Source organism: Candida orthopsilosis (assembly GCF_000315875.1).
Source record: "Candida orthopsilosis Co 90-125, chromosome 3 draft sequence".
NCBI lineage: Eukaryota > Fungi > Ascomycota > Pichiomycetes > Serinales > Debaryomycetaceae > Lodderomyces > Lodderomyces orthopsilosis.
In genome coordinates this window covers 35,765-52,684 of record NC_018296.1, presented here as the reverse complement: position 1 = coordinate 52,684, position 16,920 = coordinate 35,765, and the positions used below count along the sequence as shown (strand labels likewise).

The following is a 16,920-nucleotide window of genomic DNA, read 5'->3' as shown; positions in this document are numbered from 1 at the left end:
ACTACAACTTCTGAACCTCATGACAATACTTCATATATACATATACATAACCGTATTCCGCTCATAAATGCAGTTTCTTACTCTTTTGGCCCCTAAATGAACTATTGAACCCCAACAAACTGTTTAAATCTTTAGACCATTGATTTTGATTAGTAGCAACACACCAAATTCCATTCTTGTCATTATACTCTAGTCCATTATCTCTATCACTAATAGTTGCGGAATCACCGTTGTTTCGTTTCTGTTTCTTTATTTTATCATTGGCAACTACAACCGTTTCTGAAGTTATATGCAATTCATCTCCCGGGTGTAAGTCTTGTTGGCTTATTCCATCTACTGTAAGTTCAATAAACGAACTACGATTATTTTCTGACAATCGTACCATTATATCCGAAGTACATGGTAATATCAATGGACGAAACGAAAGTGATCGAGGACAGATTGGTGTTAGTAAAATACATGCCACTGCTGGATGAGTTATTGATCCCCCGGCAGATAATGAATATGCAGTTGATCCAGTGGGAGTGGAAAAGATTAATCCGTCTGCATATGTTGTTGTGAAAAATTCGTTATCAATGTAGATATCCAATGATGTCAAATTTGGTGAACTTCCACGGTGAATTGTAATGTCATTCATTGCATGTATCATTTCTTGCTTCTCCACTGATATTACTTGATCATCCTGTTGCTTGGAATCCGTGTCCCCTATCTCAACATACAGTCTCTTTTTATTCCTCACTATTGCAACTTCTTCTTCTTCTTTCTCTGCCTTTTCACATGTCTTTACATCAGCATTTCTAACCACATGACATTCCAAACGATTTCTATGTAATGCTTGTGCTCTATTCTCGTAAACTAATGCAAAACACAGCATGCAGCTTTTGAAATCAAATGGTAATAGGAACCCCAATGTACCCATTGCAAATGATAGGACAGGGGGGACCTGAACATTAGAAAATAAAGAAACTCCCCGTAAAATAGTTCCATCACCACCAAGCGTAATTATCAAATCAGTCTTACTGATAATCTCCTCTGTGGATCCTGTGTATACAATATGTTTTGCTGATGAATCCAATTGTTTATCAACGCTGGATACTTCATTCATCATTTCATCAGCAACGTTTTCATCAACAATCACATTGATACAGGGGTATTGCACATGCAAATGGTTTATTAATTCCACCATGGCATCACGCACAGTCGGTTCCCATGGCTTCTTCACTAAAAACACATTTGAAAGTGGATTTTCACTCCATACAATATTGTATAATCGATTATGTGATGATTTGATATATTCAGGAAATCTAGCTGCAGGTAAATCACGACACGATTTAATTGTGAGTTTGGTTTCACCCTGACGCATTGGTATCAGATGAGATATGAATTTTCTATGTAGTAGCCTGTGATTGTGAAAATTCGGTAGAAGTAACTTGGAATTTGATGCAATTGTTAGACTATTATATAGTTTATGTCGTGCCAAACTTGGCAATATAAAGTTGCGAATAATCATTCGATATTATAAAAACGAATTGTTGTTCAATGTAACCTTGAATGTATGCTCTATCGGGTATTTCCTCTCCTTTGGGCAAGCGATCGTAAAATCTCGTTATCTATTATCGTGTGTATGTGTGATGGACATGTGTCATTCGTACAAACGCCGCTCCCGGAATCTCAAATTTTTTCTTTGCTAGTGATTGTGGAGTGACTTACAAGATTTAATAGCCTCCTACATGAAACATCAAATCTAATTTCTGTTTATAATACATACTTTTTAACTACAATTTACTCATTCTTCAAAGCTGCTTCGTTCATAGCTTCAATTTCTTTCAATTCTTCTTCCGTCAACATTGAAACATCAGCAGTTTCATCTTTCGTTTTGTCTTCCTCAACAGTGTTATTCTGCGTGTCATCTCCATCATCCATTTTCACATCCTCTTCTTCAGGAGCATTAGCTTTACTACTTTGTCCATTACTTTCTTCTCTTTTACCATTTTCCTCGATGTTCTTCTCCCCTGCATCTTTATCGTCCTCATCATAAAACTCATTTTCTGGTTGTACTTGAGCATCTCGACTCATTTCTGATCCACCTTTAGTATCAATTGCTTCCACATTATCTTCTTCGATATCACCCAAATCTTCTGGATCATTAGGCACATCATTCATTTGTACTGATGGCGCATGCTTAGTGTTTTCTAAATTGGCAACAATACTTGTCATAACCTTGTCCAAGAACTCAGGCGAATTTTGATTATACATATTTGATGGACGCACTTCTAAAGTATAGTTTGGTGCGTAGTATTCATAATATTCATTGTACGGTAACTCTGCTGGCAATTTGACATTGTTCAATAACCCTGATTCATAAGCCCATGTTCTAGCCACATTTCTCATAGTGTACCCACCACCACCCAACACCATCAATGGGATATTGAGTGATTTAACGAAATTGATACAATTAGCATGACCTTCCATTGATAAATTAAAGCATCCCAATCTGTCACCACTTAAGGAATCACCACCACATTGTAGCACAATAGCTGATGGTTGATACCATTCTACAATTTTGGTAATCACCGGCTCAAAAATGGATTTGTATGTAGCATCATCAATACCATCTCTCAAAGGAACATTAACACTATGGTATTTTCCCTTCCCAACTCCAATGTCTCTCAATTCACCAGTTCCAGGGAAAAACTCACCATACTTGTGGAATGAACATGTCATCACTCGATCAGTTGTGTAAAATGCTTCTTCAACCCCATCACCATGATGAACATCAATATCAATATACAATACTCTAGGATGATATCTCAATAATTCAATTATACCCAACACTATGTCATTCAAGTAACAGAACCCCGATGCTTCTGATTTTTTAGCATGGTGCAACCCACCAGCATAATTAATGGCAATATCACACTTGCCTCGATTCAATCTTGCTGCACCTTCCATCGATCCACCACCACTAATCCCACAGTACTCAAATAATCCATCAAATACAGGACAATCATCACCAACATTAAACTTAACACTTTCTTTACTAAACATGTCTAAGTTATCAGGTGACACTCGACTTATGAAATCAATATACTCATCAGTATGGAATTGACACATTTCTTGTTTTGTAGCTGGCTTGGCACGATAGATTTCCATCTTTTTGTAAAGTCCATAATTCATTATAAGAGAATGTGCCATTCTTATACGATGGGGTTTCATTGGATGTCCGGCACCATAAGCATAGTTTCCTATATCAGCGTCGTAAAAATAAGCTATTCTTTTCTTTTGGTTGGGGTCGACCTTGAGTTCGTCAAACGGGAGCTGCGTGTACATAGCGAAAGGGTGGAGCTGTAAAATAAAGATCTTAGTGATTGCTGGCGTGAAACTTTTTTGTTTACCTATCGCCGGTTTTGCCAAATTTTTCTTCATCAGATTTATGGTACTAGCCATAAGCTACCAAAATGCGGAAAATTTAATGCCATTACACCTATACCTCTACATAACTTTCTCTTTCTCTCCTTACTCTATCTTTGAAATTCAGTAATTGCTCATTTAGTTGACTCTGCAATTCCGCGTTATTGCACCATTTTTTATAAACCTCCTCATTGATCGGGAAATTTATTCCATTTTTGAATCCCGAATTGGCAATCCTCTCAGTCACGGATATCGGTAGTAGCCACGATAACCACCCATCGCCAAACACTTCTTTAAAATTTTGGCTTCTTCCAAGATCAAAGATATTGGATAGTTTCTTTTGTTTCCCATTGGCATCAAATTCGTAATTGTATCGATCAACGCCACGATAATTCCATCTTTGTTCTTGAAACTCAATCGTCGTTGTGTTCTTGCTAACCATGTATAGCGAAAATAAGGAGAATAAGCTCAATGAAATGCCAAAAGTCAATGACAATACACATAAAAGAATCAAGTTAATGGAGATGTATTCTTCTTGATACTTGTCAGTAGCGAAAATATCATACAAGATCTTGAATGTGACTCCACACAAAACCCAGCAATACACAGACGTATAACATAAGAACTGAACAAAGAACTTGTAGTTGAAAAATCCAATACATATGGAAAACCAAGGACAATAATGATCCATTTTCAAAATGCATTTCCCCGATTTCGAACAATGATGAGTCCTGTCAGGTTTCCAGCAGTTGCATTTACTGCAATATCGGAACCCTTGATTCCCACCAAGCTTCAAAGTGTGTACAGTCATGAACTCCGGTGGTTCTTGATCGGGTTGAGGACCAGTCCCATTAGGATCATTAAATGGATTTTCAGAATAATTGGCTATTTTCAACTGTGGGTAATCCAAGGGTGATCCAGGGCCAGTATTTATGGTTCTGAAATATGCAACCATGCTGAGAATGTATAGTAGGATGATGATGCTGGATTGTATGTAAAATGCGGTGTGGTATTCAGTGTATTTGGGAACTATAAGCAACATGACAAACAATGACCATGTAATTATCCCAGAGAAGAACACCTTAGGGAATAGCGATGCAAGTATGCAGCAACATTGTTCACACGATATGAGAAGTGTATTTCGTTTGAGCATTCTCATTTGGTGAAAGGCTGTGGCTAAGACGGATATATACGATTGTGTGGTAAATTCTGTAGGGAACTTTTCTTATGTCACTTTTTGTCCATGTCGTGTGGGATTGACGACATTGGGAATATTAATTTCGAAATATACATTGGCCAGAGATGGGCCAACAACAATGACGATAATGTTAGACCAGCTGTGGGTCAAATGAGAAGATTCCTTTAAAGAAATGTTTTTTGCCAGCTTTGCTATCATTTATGGCTTGCACCAATGTTTAGATAAGTAAAAACTTGACTTATCATCTCAGTAAGCATTATACGTGAAGTTCAGTGAGGAGTAGATGCTTAGAAAGCACCGGAGAGAGATGTTAACGTTGTATGAATACTTTTTATAACTATTACCCACTATTTCAAACAAGCAACCATTCACACCACTAACTCCCATCTCCACAAGCAAAGTTGCATCTAACTCATTTAATTTGGTCTCCAAATGAAACCGATAACTAATATTACACTTCACACTAGAACATATCTGGTGAGATATACTTTACAAACAAAAACCAGATAACTCATTTTGAAGCATATGATCCCGTGAAGAGTACCAATTGATAACTCTTTCCGTTAACCACAAATATTTCACCAACTTTGGCAATGATGCCGCAAACTTATCCTTTTGACTTTCATCTTTACAATAGTTACCAATGAACCATAATTCACGTAAGTTTCCATGTTGAACGTCATTTTCACCATACCCAATTGATGTCATTGAAAACCTGGACGATTTGTTATCTTCCAATGAGAAAACCTTTAAGTTTGTGGATGAATTTTTTGGAAAGACTGAATTGACATCTTCGAGAACATTCTTTGACAAGTCCAATTGTTCAGTGGCTATGGTAGTGAATTTGCAAGTTGCAATCTTCATTGGTTTTCATTGATATGCAAAATCTTCAAGTGTTTCAAATTTCCGAGCAGCAGCGCAATTTCAACAAAGCCACACTTTTTGATGAAGCCTTGTCAAGCGATTGTGGAAACGAGATATTGGCGTTGGATAAAGGACAGTTGATTAGATACGAGTGCTTCAAACTAGATTGCATTCTAAAGTTCAACTCCTCTGGGGTCCCAAAATGACAGTACCGAAGGTGCAAACCAATTAAAGTATCTTGTATTTGAAAATTATTGACATTGCAGCCCAAAGAATCCAAGTACTGCACGTTGCTCGAGTTGGTGAATTTAGGATAACTGAATTCAGTTTTGCTCCCACTCAAGATTACCGTTTTGATATCGTTTTTTGAAAAGTCAACTTCTGTGATGTTATTATGAAAACCAGTGAGCACTTCGAGTGTATCTAGGAATCCAACATTGGTCAAACTTTTTATTTCATTGTTATTTACATCCAAAAACTTCAAGAGTTTGGGGGGGGGGGGGTTACAACTTTCTTTATTGAATTAATCTCGTTGGAATCCAAATTTAACCTTTCGATTGAGTCAGCAAATACGAACTTTTTGATATATTTACCAACTTTGTAATAAAACAAGCCGGGTATTTTTAAGTTGATGAATTGAGAAAAGTGCAAGCTTGACTTACCGAATTGATTTCACGATTGGAGCTTAAGTTTAAATACGTCAATTGTGAAAGATTTTGATTAATAATTTGGTTGGTCAAGGCAATTTGATTCACTCCTAAGTGTAATATCTTCAAACTGGAAGGTAATGTTGAAATAATAATTTGTAAGCACCACGTTAATGCAAATTCCTTTTTTTTGCAAACTGCAAGAAACCCGAATTTGCACAGTGAGGGGAGATTAATGTCTTTTAAAAAAGTCCTTCTTCTCAGCAATTTTAGATAATCTTTCATGAAGATCCTGAATAATTATAGATACTGAAGGACGAGGAGCGTATAACTTGATGCTATAAGTTCTCGGATAATTCATCATCCATAAGATACAATCTACAGCTGGTGGAAAGGCCACGGAATCATATTGAAAGGAAATTTTATCCAAAGTGGGGAACAGTTTTAATTTTGCCAACTTTTTATCAAAAGGAGTGAGATATACATGTTCACAATTTGACAACTCAAGCTTTTGCAACGATAATGGTAAACTGCTTTTATCAATTTTATATCCCCCCTCTCTCCACAGGTATCTCTTCCCCACAAGTGAAAGAGACTTTAAACTTTGACAATATGAAACTGAACCTAATACATTATCATCTATAAAACTTGATGATTTAACATTTTCAAAATGCTTCACTTTCAAATTATTTTAGGAGACCAATAACTATGCAATGTCAGCCGAGAATTCAATTAGACGATTTTTCAAATGATCAAGGTGGTTGAATATGGGACCCTGGATAAGATGGTATACAATGAAATAAGCCGTGTTCTCATCAGCAGTGACATCAGGTCTCAACTTCGCCTTATTACTAGGCTTTGGCCCAAGCCAAAATTCAGTAAAGTCAAGATAGTCGGTAATTGAATCGACTCAGTAAGATGCATTTGATTCAACTTCAATCTCTTCATCAATACCGAAATTATTAACCATCAAAAACTCTTAAACGGAATTGAGGTCAGTCTTGACTTCATGATTAGGATTGTAGTCGTAATAGTTTGGTGGAGTTTCGGGTTTGTGTGATTCAACATACAACGTATTCAATTTGATCTCTGACTCTTCATGAATCAAATTACAGATCATTTGTTTCAAGATTGGGTGCAGTTCCAAAAATAACTGACCATCTTCAGCAATGAGTGGTATGATATTGGCCTATTTTGTAAAGGAAACAAATCGATACAAGACATTGCTTTAGGTGCAAGGCTAGGTTTGTAAAATCGTTGTGAGTGGATATTGATCACCTTTCATTATAATAAAACAGTTGGCAATTGATAGTGAGTGGAGGCACTACTCAAACCCTTTGTATCAAAATTAAAATCCCCGCTCAATACGATATATATATATATGCTGTGTGATGTAGAGTAAAATGGGGGTTAAGAACCTGTAAAATGCTTTGTTGTGTGTTCAGTTAATGGTATCACAGGTAGCGTTATAAACCATAAGGGTAACACTACACGGTGAAGGAATTTTCCGTGGCTTTGCACTTAACGGCAATTGCACCCAAATTTGAAAGTGGAGGAGGGGGTATCTACTTGCTATCGAGAAGTGTAGAGGGCACCTGTACGCTTTTGAAAACAAGTGTCGCGTTGTTGTGGTTTGCAGCTAATTCATGTGTCGCAAAATTCATTTCCCAGATATTGACACTACGTATACAATTTTTCTGTCCAATCAACAAATTTTGAATTTTGCTTAACAAAGACACAACTGGAGTTAAATTTTTTTTTCTTCCTTTCTAAATCAATTCATTGAATCTTTCACATCAATAGTGTAACCGGTTATTGTATTTGCCATCATTTATAGAGGTCACAGATAATACAGTCTACTTCATTGGAATTAAATATTTCGACGGTTTTAACCTTTTACCACATATTCTAACACCTATCAAGTTATTGCATTTATACCTCCCCTCACACAATATCAATGTACTCATTAAACAAAACCACAATGCTTAGACAGTTAGGTCAAATAAGGCCGATCAGATCAGTATCACCATCCATAACACAACTTCCATCGTATCAAACCATATCCAAGCGTAATGTATCATCAAAAGAATTAACTCCAAAACAATTACCAACCGATTTCCCATTAATGTCAGAGAAGACTGCTTCGAGTCCAATAGATTATGCATTAACTTCATTAGATACTATAGCAAACTGGGCTAGAAAGTCATCATTCTGGCCAGTTACTTTCGGATTAGCATGTTGTGCAGTAGAGATGATGCATGTCTCAGCACCAAGATACGATCAAGATAGGTTGGGTATTATTTTCAGAGCTTCACCACGTCAATCAGATATTATGATTGTTGCAGGAACTTTAACCAACAAAATGGCCCCAGCATTGAGACAAGTTTACGATCAAATGCCAGATCCAAAGTGGGTTATTTCCATGGGATCATGTGCAAATGGTGGTGGATACTATCACTACTCATATTCAGTTGTCAGAGGTTGTGATAGAGTTATTCCTGTTGACATATATGTACCTGGATGTCCACCAACTGCAGAAGCTTTGATGTATGGTGTTTTCCAATTACAAAAGAAGATGATGAAGACCAGAATCACAAGATTATGGTACAGAAGCTAATCGGGATAGTATATTAGTATGTAGGGAATACTATAATATTTAAATCATACATTATTGGAGCATTTGGTAGATCTTTTAGGGATGAGTCTGACTGTATATGCACGTGACTCTCGTTCTGTGTGCATTTACACAACCATATGTCAAAATGGATGACCAATTTTTTCTTTTCGAAATAGTGTCTCAAAATATTCACGACACACAGCGGAAAATTATTTTCCTTCCATATGATAACGCAACTTTGTGACGAACTGTTGCCTTATGCTATTGAACTGGGCCTTGAAGACCCGCACATACAAAATAATTGAAATTTGGGTTGAAGTTTCACAACAGAAAAAAAAGGGAGGGAGATTCAGCAACACATTTCCAGTTTATAGTAAATACTATTCAATTTCCTCTCTCAACACAAAATTTTAATACTTTTGTTCTCCCTATAAAAAATTTGCCCCCCTTTTTGTCCATTACTTTTCTTCTTTTGGACGAATCATTACAAAGCTATATTTATACACCGAAAAGATGGCCAGAACTAAACAAACAGCAAGAAAGTCTACTGGTGGTAAAGCACCAAGAAAACAGTTAGCTTCCAAAGCAGCTAGAAAATCAGCACCAGTTTCTGGTGGGGTTAAGAAACCACACAGATATAAGCCAGGTACTGTTGCCTTGAGAGAAATTAGAAGATTTCAAAAATCGACTGAATTATTGATTAGAAAATTGCCATTCCAAAGGTTGGTTAGAGAAATTGCTCAAGATTTCAAATCGGATTTGAGATTTCAATCTTCTGCTATTGGTGCTTTACAAGAAGCTGTTGAGGCTTACTTGGTTGGTTTGTTTGAAGACACAAATTTGTGTGCTATTCATGCCAAGAGAGTTACTATTCAAAAGAAGGATATTCAATTAGCTAGAAGGTTGAGAGGTGAAAGAACCTAAGGGTGGAGTTATTAGCTAATAATGATACTACTGTCTTGCTTTTTTTATTTCTCGTTGGGTTTTTTATATGTCTTTTGTATAGGTTAATTTGATGCCTTTTTGTTTGAGAGAAGGTGTAGAGGAGTTTGTAGTAATGGTGCTTTATTGTAACCGTAAAGAGAGTATACATCATGCATGGCAGCCCCGTGAGTGCTCTTGTTCATCACTGTTTGCCCCTTTCGTTTACCCTGTTCGGTAAAATATCTACTCTTTCATCTAAGCCTGCGAATCATAAGCTTTGGATCCATTATCACTATTCAATTTCATCTTGTTCATAGAGTTGATCAAATTCTCATCATCATTTTGTTGTTCGTCGAGGTATCCATATTGGAAAGATTCATCAGGATGTTGGCCATGTCGACTTCTCCCATCAGCTCCCTTGCTACCTCGTTTCACAGGAGTGCTTGTGTACGATGGCTCACTATCGCCCGTCCCTAGTCCAGCTCTGGTGCTTGATGTATCTATCGATTCACTTTCTTCTGATGATTGTGGTGGAATATTATTGTCATATTGAGGATATTGCTGAGCAGGGATGTGCATACCCATGGATGGGACTGCTGCTGCTGCCGGTGGAGGGGGAGGATGTGGTGGAGGTATACCTATTTGAGGACCAGGTCCAAGTATATGCGGTGGTACTTGATGTGGATGTGATTGTGGCATCACTGGAGGAGGAAAGCCACCTGCAGCAGCAGCAGCAGCTGCTGCAATAGCAGAGGCTGGATCCATACCCATGGATAACGCGGCTGCAACTTGCATCTGGGCGGCTTGTGCAACTTGGTGTTGTTGTCGTTGATACTTTTTGTTATTCATTGACACTCTACCCCAACTTAATCTAACTCTATTACCACCAATGATAAATCCTTGCATGGCACCAATTGTTCTCTCAGCCTCCTCTCGAGTAGAATACTTAACAAATCCACAGTTCTTACCAGGTGGGATTTTGATCTGTTGAATGACACCAAAAGGTTTAAACAATGTGAAGAGTGTTGCCTCAGTTACCTCTGAAGATAACCCCCCAACAAAAACAGTTGTATTGTTTGGATCAGAATACTGAGGCAGCAGTATTGGGGGTTGTAGCAGAGCTTGCTGAGGCGGAATTGGAAATGATTGGGACATATAAGGCTGCCCTTCATTTTGTGGGTCATGAAGTAAAAGGTTGTTATCGACCCCTTCTGGGAATTGCACAGCACCAGGGGACCCATCGTTACCCATTGGATTGAAATAACCAAACAAAGGACTACCACCAATTTGATTTTGTGGTGCTCCAGGTGGAATAAACATCATTTCTGGGGGCATTGGGGCTGAAGAAGTAGTTTCAGGGCTATAATAGCCACTATGCAGCGAAAAGGGTACATTGTTGTTGTTATTTGACTTACCAAACTTGCGATAATTTGTACTCCTAGGTGTCGCAAGAGCAACTCGTAACGGTCTCCCAGCGAACCAAACTCCATTCATCTCATTCAAGGCCCTTTGCCTTTCCAGCTCTTCAGTGAACCTCACAAATCCGAAACATCTTGATTTTCCTGATACCGGATCGGTCATGACTCTTACAGTTTTAATTGAATTAGGAAATTTCTTTTGAAAAAATGCCAATAGATGGGCTTCAGTTGTAGATGCCGACAAATCACCAACGAATAAGGAGTATTCTGGCATTTGAACTATTGGAGCGCTCAATGTGGCTCCACTAGCCCAATTCAACCTGAAATACTTTTTCTGGTTATCAGGATTATTCGGATATACTTGTTGAGAAGGCATGGCAATATCTGGTAACAATTGTCCATTTAAACTCAATGCTTGTTGAGCGTCTTCAAAAGTTTCAAACTCAACAAAACAATAACCAGAATTGGTCAATCCTTGAAATTGCGGATCAAGTTTCAACGTCTTTGGTTTGATGATCTTTACAACAACCTTTTTCTTTAGCAAGTTCCACCAAAGATCTGTAATTTGTTTTTCATCTAGCCAAGAGTCCAAATCACCCATCCACAACGTCCTAGGTTGTTCTGATATACCTCCACTTATCAGATCTTGCTCCGCCGCAACCGCATTTGATTGTGTTGTTGAGATTGGCGGATTGGGAACCGTATATTCAGAAAGAAGCTCTTGCTCTTGTTGATGCTGGTGGCTAGCTGTGCTTGATACAGTATGAGGGTTCATCGATTGTGTAGATTGGGATGCGTTGGTATATGATTCATCTTGTGTCAGGGAAGGCGCGGTATCGTACTTTATCGATTGCGGGTCAACCGCAGCGTTGGATGAGGAGACTTCATTGGCTTGATAGCCACCTTCTGTAGGGGGAGGATGTGCCATGATACCTTTTTGGTTCTTTCCGATATCAGGTGTGACAATACTTTTAGTGTGCAGATGAAGTAAAAGTTGCAATTAAAAGGGGAGAAAGAGGGAAATCTTAAAGTTTTTGGAGTTACAAAGATTTCTTACTCTGTGGTTATTTCCTTTTTATTTTTCGGGTTACAAATCAATTTTGAATTTTAGAACCGACTTAATCAACAGGCACGCGTTACAAAGTGATAATGAAAAGGTAATGATATCAATCCATAATATAATTTATTTGAACTAATTGGAACTGAAGATTTTTTGTTCGATAACACTGTGACTTGAACAATTTGTATCGGAAGTGAGGCTACTTCGATATTTCAGCTGTTGGGTTGATTGAGTTAGTTGATTGATAATCTGCAAAAGATGTCTAAATGAGCTGCATTACACTTCGCCATTAATACGGCTTCTACTGAAATGAATTTCTATAAGATTTGGTGAAAGGTATACGAATTTATTGTGGTTACAGGGTTTGTCTCCCAGCGTGTGGTGTATTATATGCTGATTCGGGAGACCTTCGGAGTGTGTACTCAATGATAGGCTAAGTCCACCTGAAGGGCATGCCTGTTTGAGCGTCATTTCTCCCTCAAACCTTCGGGTTTGGTGTTGAGCGATACGCTGGGTTTGCTTGAAAGATTTGTAATACATCAAACAGCCATTAATGCAACTTGAACGGAAGAATGTCTATGAGGTTCAATCTGATAATCTTAGAGGCATTGGAGATGAAGGCAGCAACCCAATTTGACCAAATTACAACTTTGTATTATGTCCTGTTTCTTCGTATCACATATTTAACACGAGTAGTCAAGAGCCCTTGCTGGAATACAGTGACTCAACCAGTGCTCCACACAGAACTAGTCATACATATAAACTTCAGTGTATTTCTTAATTTGTAAATATATATATTTGCATTTGTATGTTCACAATCTATCATCAAGGCTGTTGACGAACCCCAACTACAATTGATGATCTTTAGACTCAATAGCGGTTCATAACTAACAGTCACGTAGAGATTCTCTTTTGTGTCTGTATATAATATTGATTTCCAAATGAGAAAAATGTAAACAAACCAATTTTATTTTACAACCAAACATCATAGAACTAAAGCCATCACCAGCACAGATCTCAAAGCAATGAATGGGAAAGACGTCAGTACTGGTAATTTGACAACTGGTGGAAAGATAAGAGATCAACGAGAGGCAAATCTGAAGAGGGTAAATAACTCATATCTAAATAATTCTAATCTCACTGCAAATCATTCAAAAGAAAACCAAACAGATAAAAACTTGAAGCACCAGTTTTCCCAACCTTCATTTCTCAATCCTAGACAACCATCAGTATACCAAAAACGAGTCAACTATATTCCAAATACAAATTTTTCGGGAAACAAAAGCTCACTTTTGATACAAGATGATGACAACTCTCCTCAACCTTCTGTCCCCAACACATTCCACTACAAATCTCATCCCAATGCAAAATCAAAAGAATTGGGTCGAAGCATACTTGTTGAAGATGATCAGCATAACTCGCTGCGCCAAAACTCACATTCATTTGGGGTTACGCCGCAATGGATGCCAGAAGAATTGAACGAGAAATGGACCCAACCTTTGACCAATGACGACCCAAACATAAACACAGGAAGCAACCTTTTGAACCAGAATATCGGATCCATGGAATTTCAACATAGCAGTACAGTAATACATAATTCAGGTTTGCAAATGAACGAAAATCTTCCATGGAAATCAGGGCTTGAAAGTCCGGCTGAAAAAAACTTGCGGGGAATATTTCACAATTCAAAGGAGTTATCCAACAAGGAAGCAACAACGTCTACTGTAACCTCCACTCCTGTGGGCACAACTCGGAGGGTTTTGTCAACATTGCGCCCCGTGACCTTTAATTCAAACGAATTGAAACCTCAATCACCTTTAAAGTTGTACAATGACAATTACGATACATTCACAAGAAACAAACTCGAGGGTGTTTTACAAAACATTGCATCAAATAAAAACACACCAGCTCAGATTAATGACGAGCCAAACCCGAAAAGAGCAGACTTACAAATGCCTCCATTAATTGAAAACTTACAGACGTCGAATATACCTCCTAGACTAAGCATTAAGGACTTTACCAAGACAAAGTCATATACTGCCAGTGCATACAAAGTCAATGCAGATAATGTCTTCTCCGAGCTCATGAAGAAGGGCCCTCAGGGGAATATAGATCGCATGAGAAGTGTATCCAAGGAAACTGCAACCTCCACACCAAAGAGGAATACTATATACGCGGAGGAGAATCACGACAGTCACTACTCATCATTCAGTACTGGGTACAGCTCAGAAGAAAAAAGTGTCCTCGTCAATGCAAATGTACAACAAAATCGGATCTCAACCGAGTTTACTTCAATAACCAATGACTCTGAGAGTCGTAGCGAGATGGAAATGAATGAAATCGATTCAGAAATGACTTTTGAGTCACGGTCAGAGATGGCGGAGGAGATAAATGACTTGCAAAAATCGTTGTACACACAAGATTTTTCGAACTCACATAAGTCAGGCAGTGAGCGACTAGGATCATCAAGGACTCTTGAAAGTGACCAACTGAACCATTTAGAACCAATGCACTTGAACAGCAATGAAAAGGACTCAATCGGTACAATCAAATTAAAATCAAAATCCGAGTTACGTGGCAGGTTTATCACCCCTGTTGTCAATGGCAAGGTAGAACCAAATATTAGCTTATGTCATGATTATCCGGGAATGGTTTTTGATCCTGTCAACCTAAAATGGATCAGTGTTGATGAACAGAATAAAACATTGGATAATATAGCCGACTTAACTGATGATGAAATTGAATTGACTGGCATTTTGAAAAAGGAGAGGTCAAGGGCCAGAAAGGGTAACTTTGAAGTGTCATTTCAGGACCAGAACTCTTTCAGTAAAAGCTCTGAGACACATGATAATGGTTTAGTTGCGGGCGACGTTACAAAAGTATCCCAGATAATGGATGCTTCTTTTTCCGAGTCCAGAAAGAAGCTAGTGTCTTCTTTAACCAATGTTTTGGATTTAAAATTGGGAATCTCCGCATGGAAGGAAGTTGAAAGTTTAGATTTGTCTCACTGTGAATTGAGTTCTTTGATTGATTTGTTCGAGTTTGTACCTAAATTAAAAGAGTTGAAGGTGACAAACAATCACATAAAGTACTTGGCTGGTCTTCCTAGTAGTATACGAGAACTTGACTTGTCTGCAAACGAAGTTGAAAACAGAAGCTCATTTTCTGAATTAAGAGATTTACATCGCCTCACACTCGAGCACAACTTTTTAACTGAAACAACAAACATTTCTGGATGCATCCATTTGACGGTGTTGAAACTATCCCATAATGGTATTGATGATATTAGTGGTTTGAAGAACTTATCTAATTTGGTTTCCTTGGATTTGTCCTTCAATAAGGTAAAGCAATTGAATTTGAAAGAATATGATTGGACGAATCTTCAAGAATTGGATGTATCAAACAACATAATTGAGGGCATAGAGAATATAAACCACCTTTATTCGTTGCGAATTTTGAACTGTAACAAAAACCAGATATCCAAAATAGACTTTGCTAGTACAAGCTTGAGGAAATTGTTACTCAACCAGAACAATTTGAGTTATATAGATCTTAGAGGCTTGAGACAATTGTATTGTGTGAGATTTGATGGCAATGTTGTTACACATCTTGAGTTTCCCAGGCATAACCTTATTGAACTAATATCGATGAAGTCGCAGCCAAATATGAGCCAAATTTGGAATAATTCTGCTCCACAATGTGATCAATTGCATTACTTGGACCTATCGGGTAATACTTTCTTGCCAACTAATAGCTTTCCACTCATTAACGAGCTAACATTATCTGCCATGAATTTGAGCCAGTTGCCTACTGATTTTGCTCAATTGTTTCCAAATGTACAATATTTAAACCTAAACTTCAATAAGTTGCAGTCTGTTGAGCCATTGACTCCTTTAAAGGGATTAAAAAAGTTGTGGCTCGTGAGCAACAAGTTGAGCAATTTTTACCTCACGATGAAACAACTCAGAAGTTCTAATAAAAAGTTGGTTTTGCTAGATCAGAGATTGAACTCCTACAACAAGTCATTTTATGACTTTATTTTCACACCGGATGAGACCAATGTTGATATTGAGTTAGCTACTGTTGAGGACATAGAGGTGTTTGCTGAAAGATTGGATGAAATGGATCGCACTCAAGAATGGGAGGAACGAGACGAAGCTTTTCAACGGCAATTGGAAACCAGAAGGGATATGAATACAATCAAGGGGAGAGAAGTGTATCAAAGTTCAACAATTATGTTTTTCAAGCATTTGAGGAGTCTCGATGGAATTCCAATCACCAATGCTTACCGGCGTGATGCTTATCTATTATATAGAAAATTATTCCCCAAAAGAAGTAAATAGCAATACAAAGTAATTGAGCCCCGAGCAGTGGTGCGAAAAAATTATTATCTTCATAGCATTTGATTTGGAGATTATGTTACAAGCCGAATTTGTAGTTGTAGACGCCACATATTTAGGTTGCGTAGAATGCTCTTCAGGCATTAACAAAGACAAAAAATTTCGCATCTATCATTCACATAGAATCGATTTAAAAATGGTAGCTAAGCATTTTTAGGACAACTTGTTTCACCTCAATAGCACCAAGTTCACCGTTGCAATAAGTTATTCTATTGGCTCACTTCCTTTGTGCTTATCAATTTGCGCTTAGTTTCATTATCAATACTCAAAAAAGCAAAATGCAAAATGCAAAATGCTTAGTCACAGAAGAAAAGAAAAAAAAGAAAATCAAAAATTTATCGATGTCAATTTCAAAAATATTCTTTGCTAAAAATTTAAGTT

The 16,920-nt window shown here is 37.7% G+C and overlaps 8 protein-coding genes across 8 annotated transcripts; 3 read left to right on the top strand and 5 right to left on the bottom strand. All coding sequences in view use genetic code 12, as the record gives it.

The window, feature by feature from the left end:
- Positions 1-61: 61 nt before the first annotated feature.
- Positions 62-1,510, bottom strand: CORT_0C00330 (Pos5 protein; the record flags this gene model as incomplete). Its single annotated transcript, XM_003868268.1, has 1 exon — positions 62-1,510. One exon carries the CDS (start codon positions 1,508-1,510, stop codon positions 62-64), a length of 1,449 nt encoding a protein of 482 aa, XP_003868316.1.
- Positions 1,511-1,782: 272 nt separating this feature from the next.
- Positions 1,783-3,447, bottom strand: CORT_0C00320 (Rpd31 histone deacetylase; the record flags this gene model as incomplete). Its single annotated transcript, XM_003868267.1, has 1 exon — positions 1,783-3,447. The coding sequence occupies one exon, from the start codon at positions 3,445-3,447 to the stop codon at positions 1,783-1,785; it is 1,665 nt and encodes a 554-aa protein (XP_003868315.1).
- Positions 3,448-3,484: 37 nt separating this feature from the next.
- Positions 3,485-4,570, bottom strand: CORT_0C00310 (Pfa3 protein; the record flags this gene model as incomplete). The annotated part of the gene is made up of 1 exon (XM_003868266.1): positions 3,485-4,570. The coding sequence occupies one exon, from the start codon at positions 4,568-4,570 to the stop codon at positions 3,485-3,487; it is 1,086 nt and encodes a 361-aa protein (XP_003868314.1).
- Positions 4,571-5,098: 528 nt separating this feature from the next.
- On the bottom strand, positions 5,099-5,473 carry CORT_0C00305 (hypothetical protein; the record flags this gene model as incomplete). The annotated part of the gene is made up of 1 exon (XM_003868265.1): positions 5,099-5,473. One exon carries the CDS (start codon positions 5,471-5,473, stop codon positions 5,099-5,101), a length of 375 nt encoding a protein of 124 aa, XP_003868313.1.
- Positions 5,474-8,077: 2,604 nt separating this feature from the next.
- On the top strand, positions 8,078-8,737 carry CORT_0C00290 (Fesur1 ubiquinone reductase; the record flags this gene model as incomplete). The annotated part of the gene is made up of 1 exon (XM_003868264.1): positions 8,078-8,737. One exon carries the CDS (start codon positions 8,078-8,080, stop codon positions 8,735-8,737), a length of 660 nt encoding a protein of 219 aa, XP_003868312.1.
- Positions 8,738-9,250: 513 nt separating this feature from the next.
- Positions 9,251-9,661, top strand: CORT_0C00280 (Hht1 histone H3; the record flags this gene model as incomplete). The annotated part of the gene is made up of 1 exon (XM_003868263.1): positions 9,251-9,661. The coding sequence occupies one exon, from the start codon at positions 9,251-9,253 to the stop codon at positions 9,659-9,661; it is 411 nt and encodes a 136-aa protein (XP_003868311.1).
- A 255-nt stretch (positions 9,662-9,916) lies between these two features.
- CORT_0C00270 (Ngr1 protein) lies at positions 9,917-12,007 on the bottom strand (the record flags this gene model as incomplete). Its single annotated transcript, XM_003868262.1, has 1 exon — positions 9,917-12,007. The coding sequence occupies one exon, from the start codon at positions 12,005-12,007 to the stop codon at positions 9,917-9,919; it is 2,091 nt and encodes a 696-aa protein (XP_003868310.1).
- Positions 12,008-13,164: 1,157 nt separating this feature from the next.
- CORT_0C00260 (hypothetical protein) lies at positions 13,165-16,482 on the top strand (the record flags this gene model as incomplete). Its single annotated transcript, XM_003868261.1, has 1 exon — positions 13,165-16,482. The coding sequence occupies one exon, from the start codon at positions 13,165-13,167 to the stop codon at positions 16,480-16,482; it is 3,318 nt and encodes a 1,105-aa protein (XP_003868309.1).
- Positions 16,483-16,920: the final 438 nt, after the last annotated feature.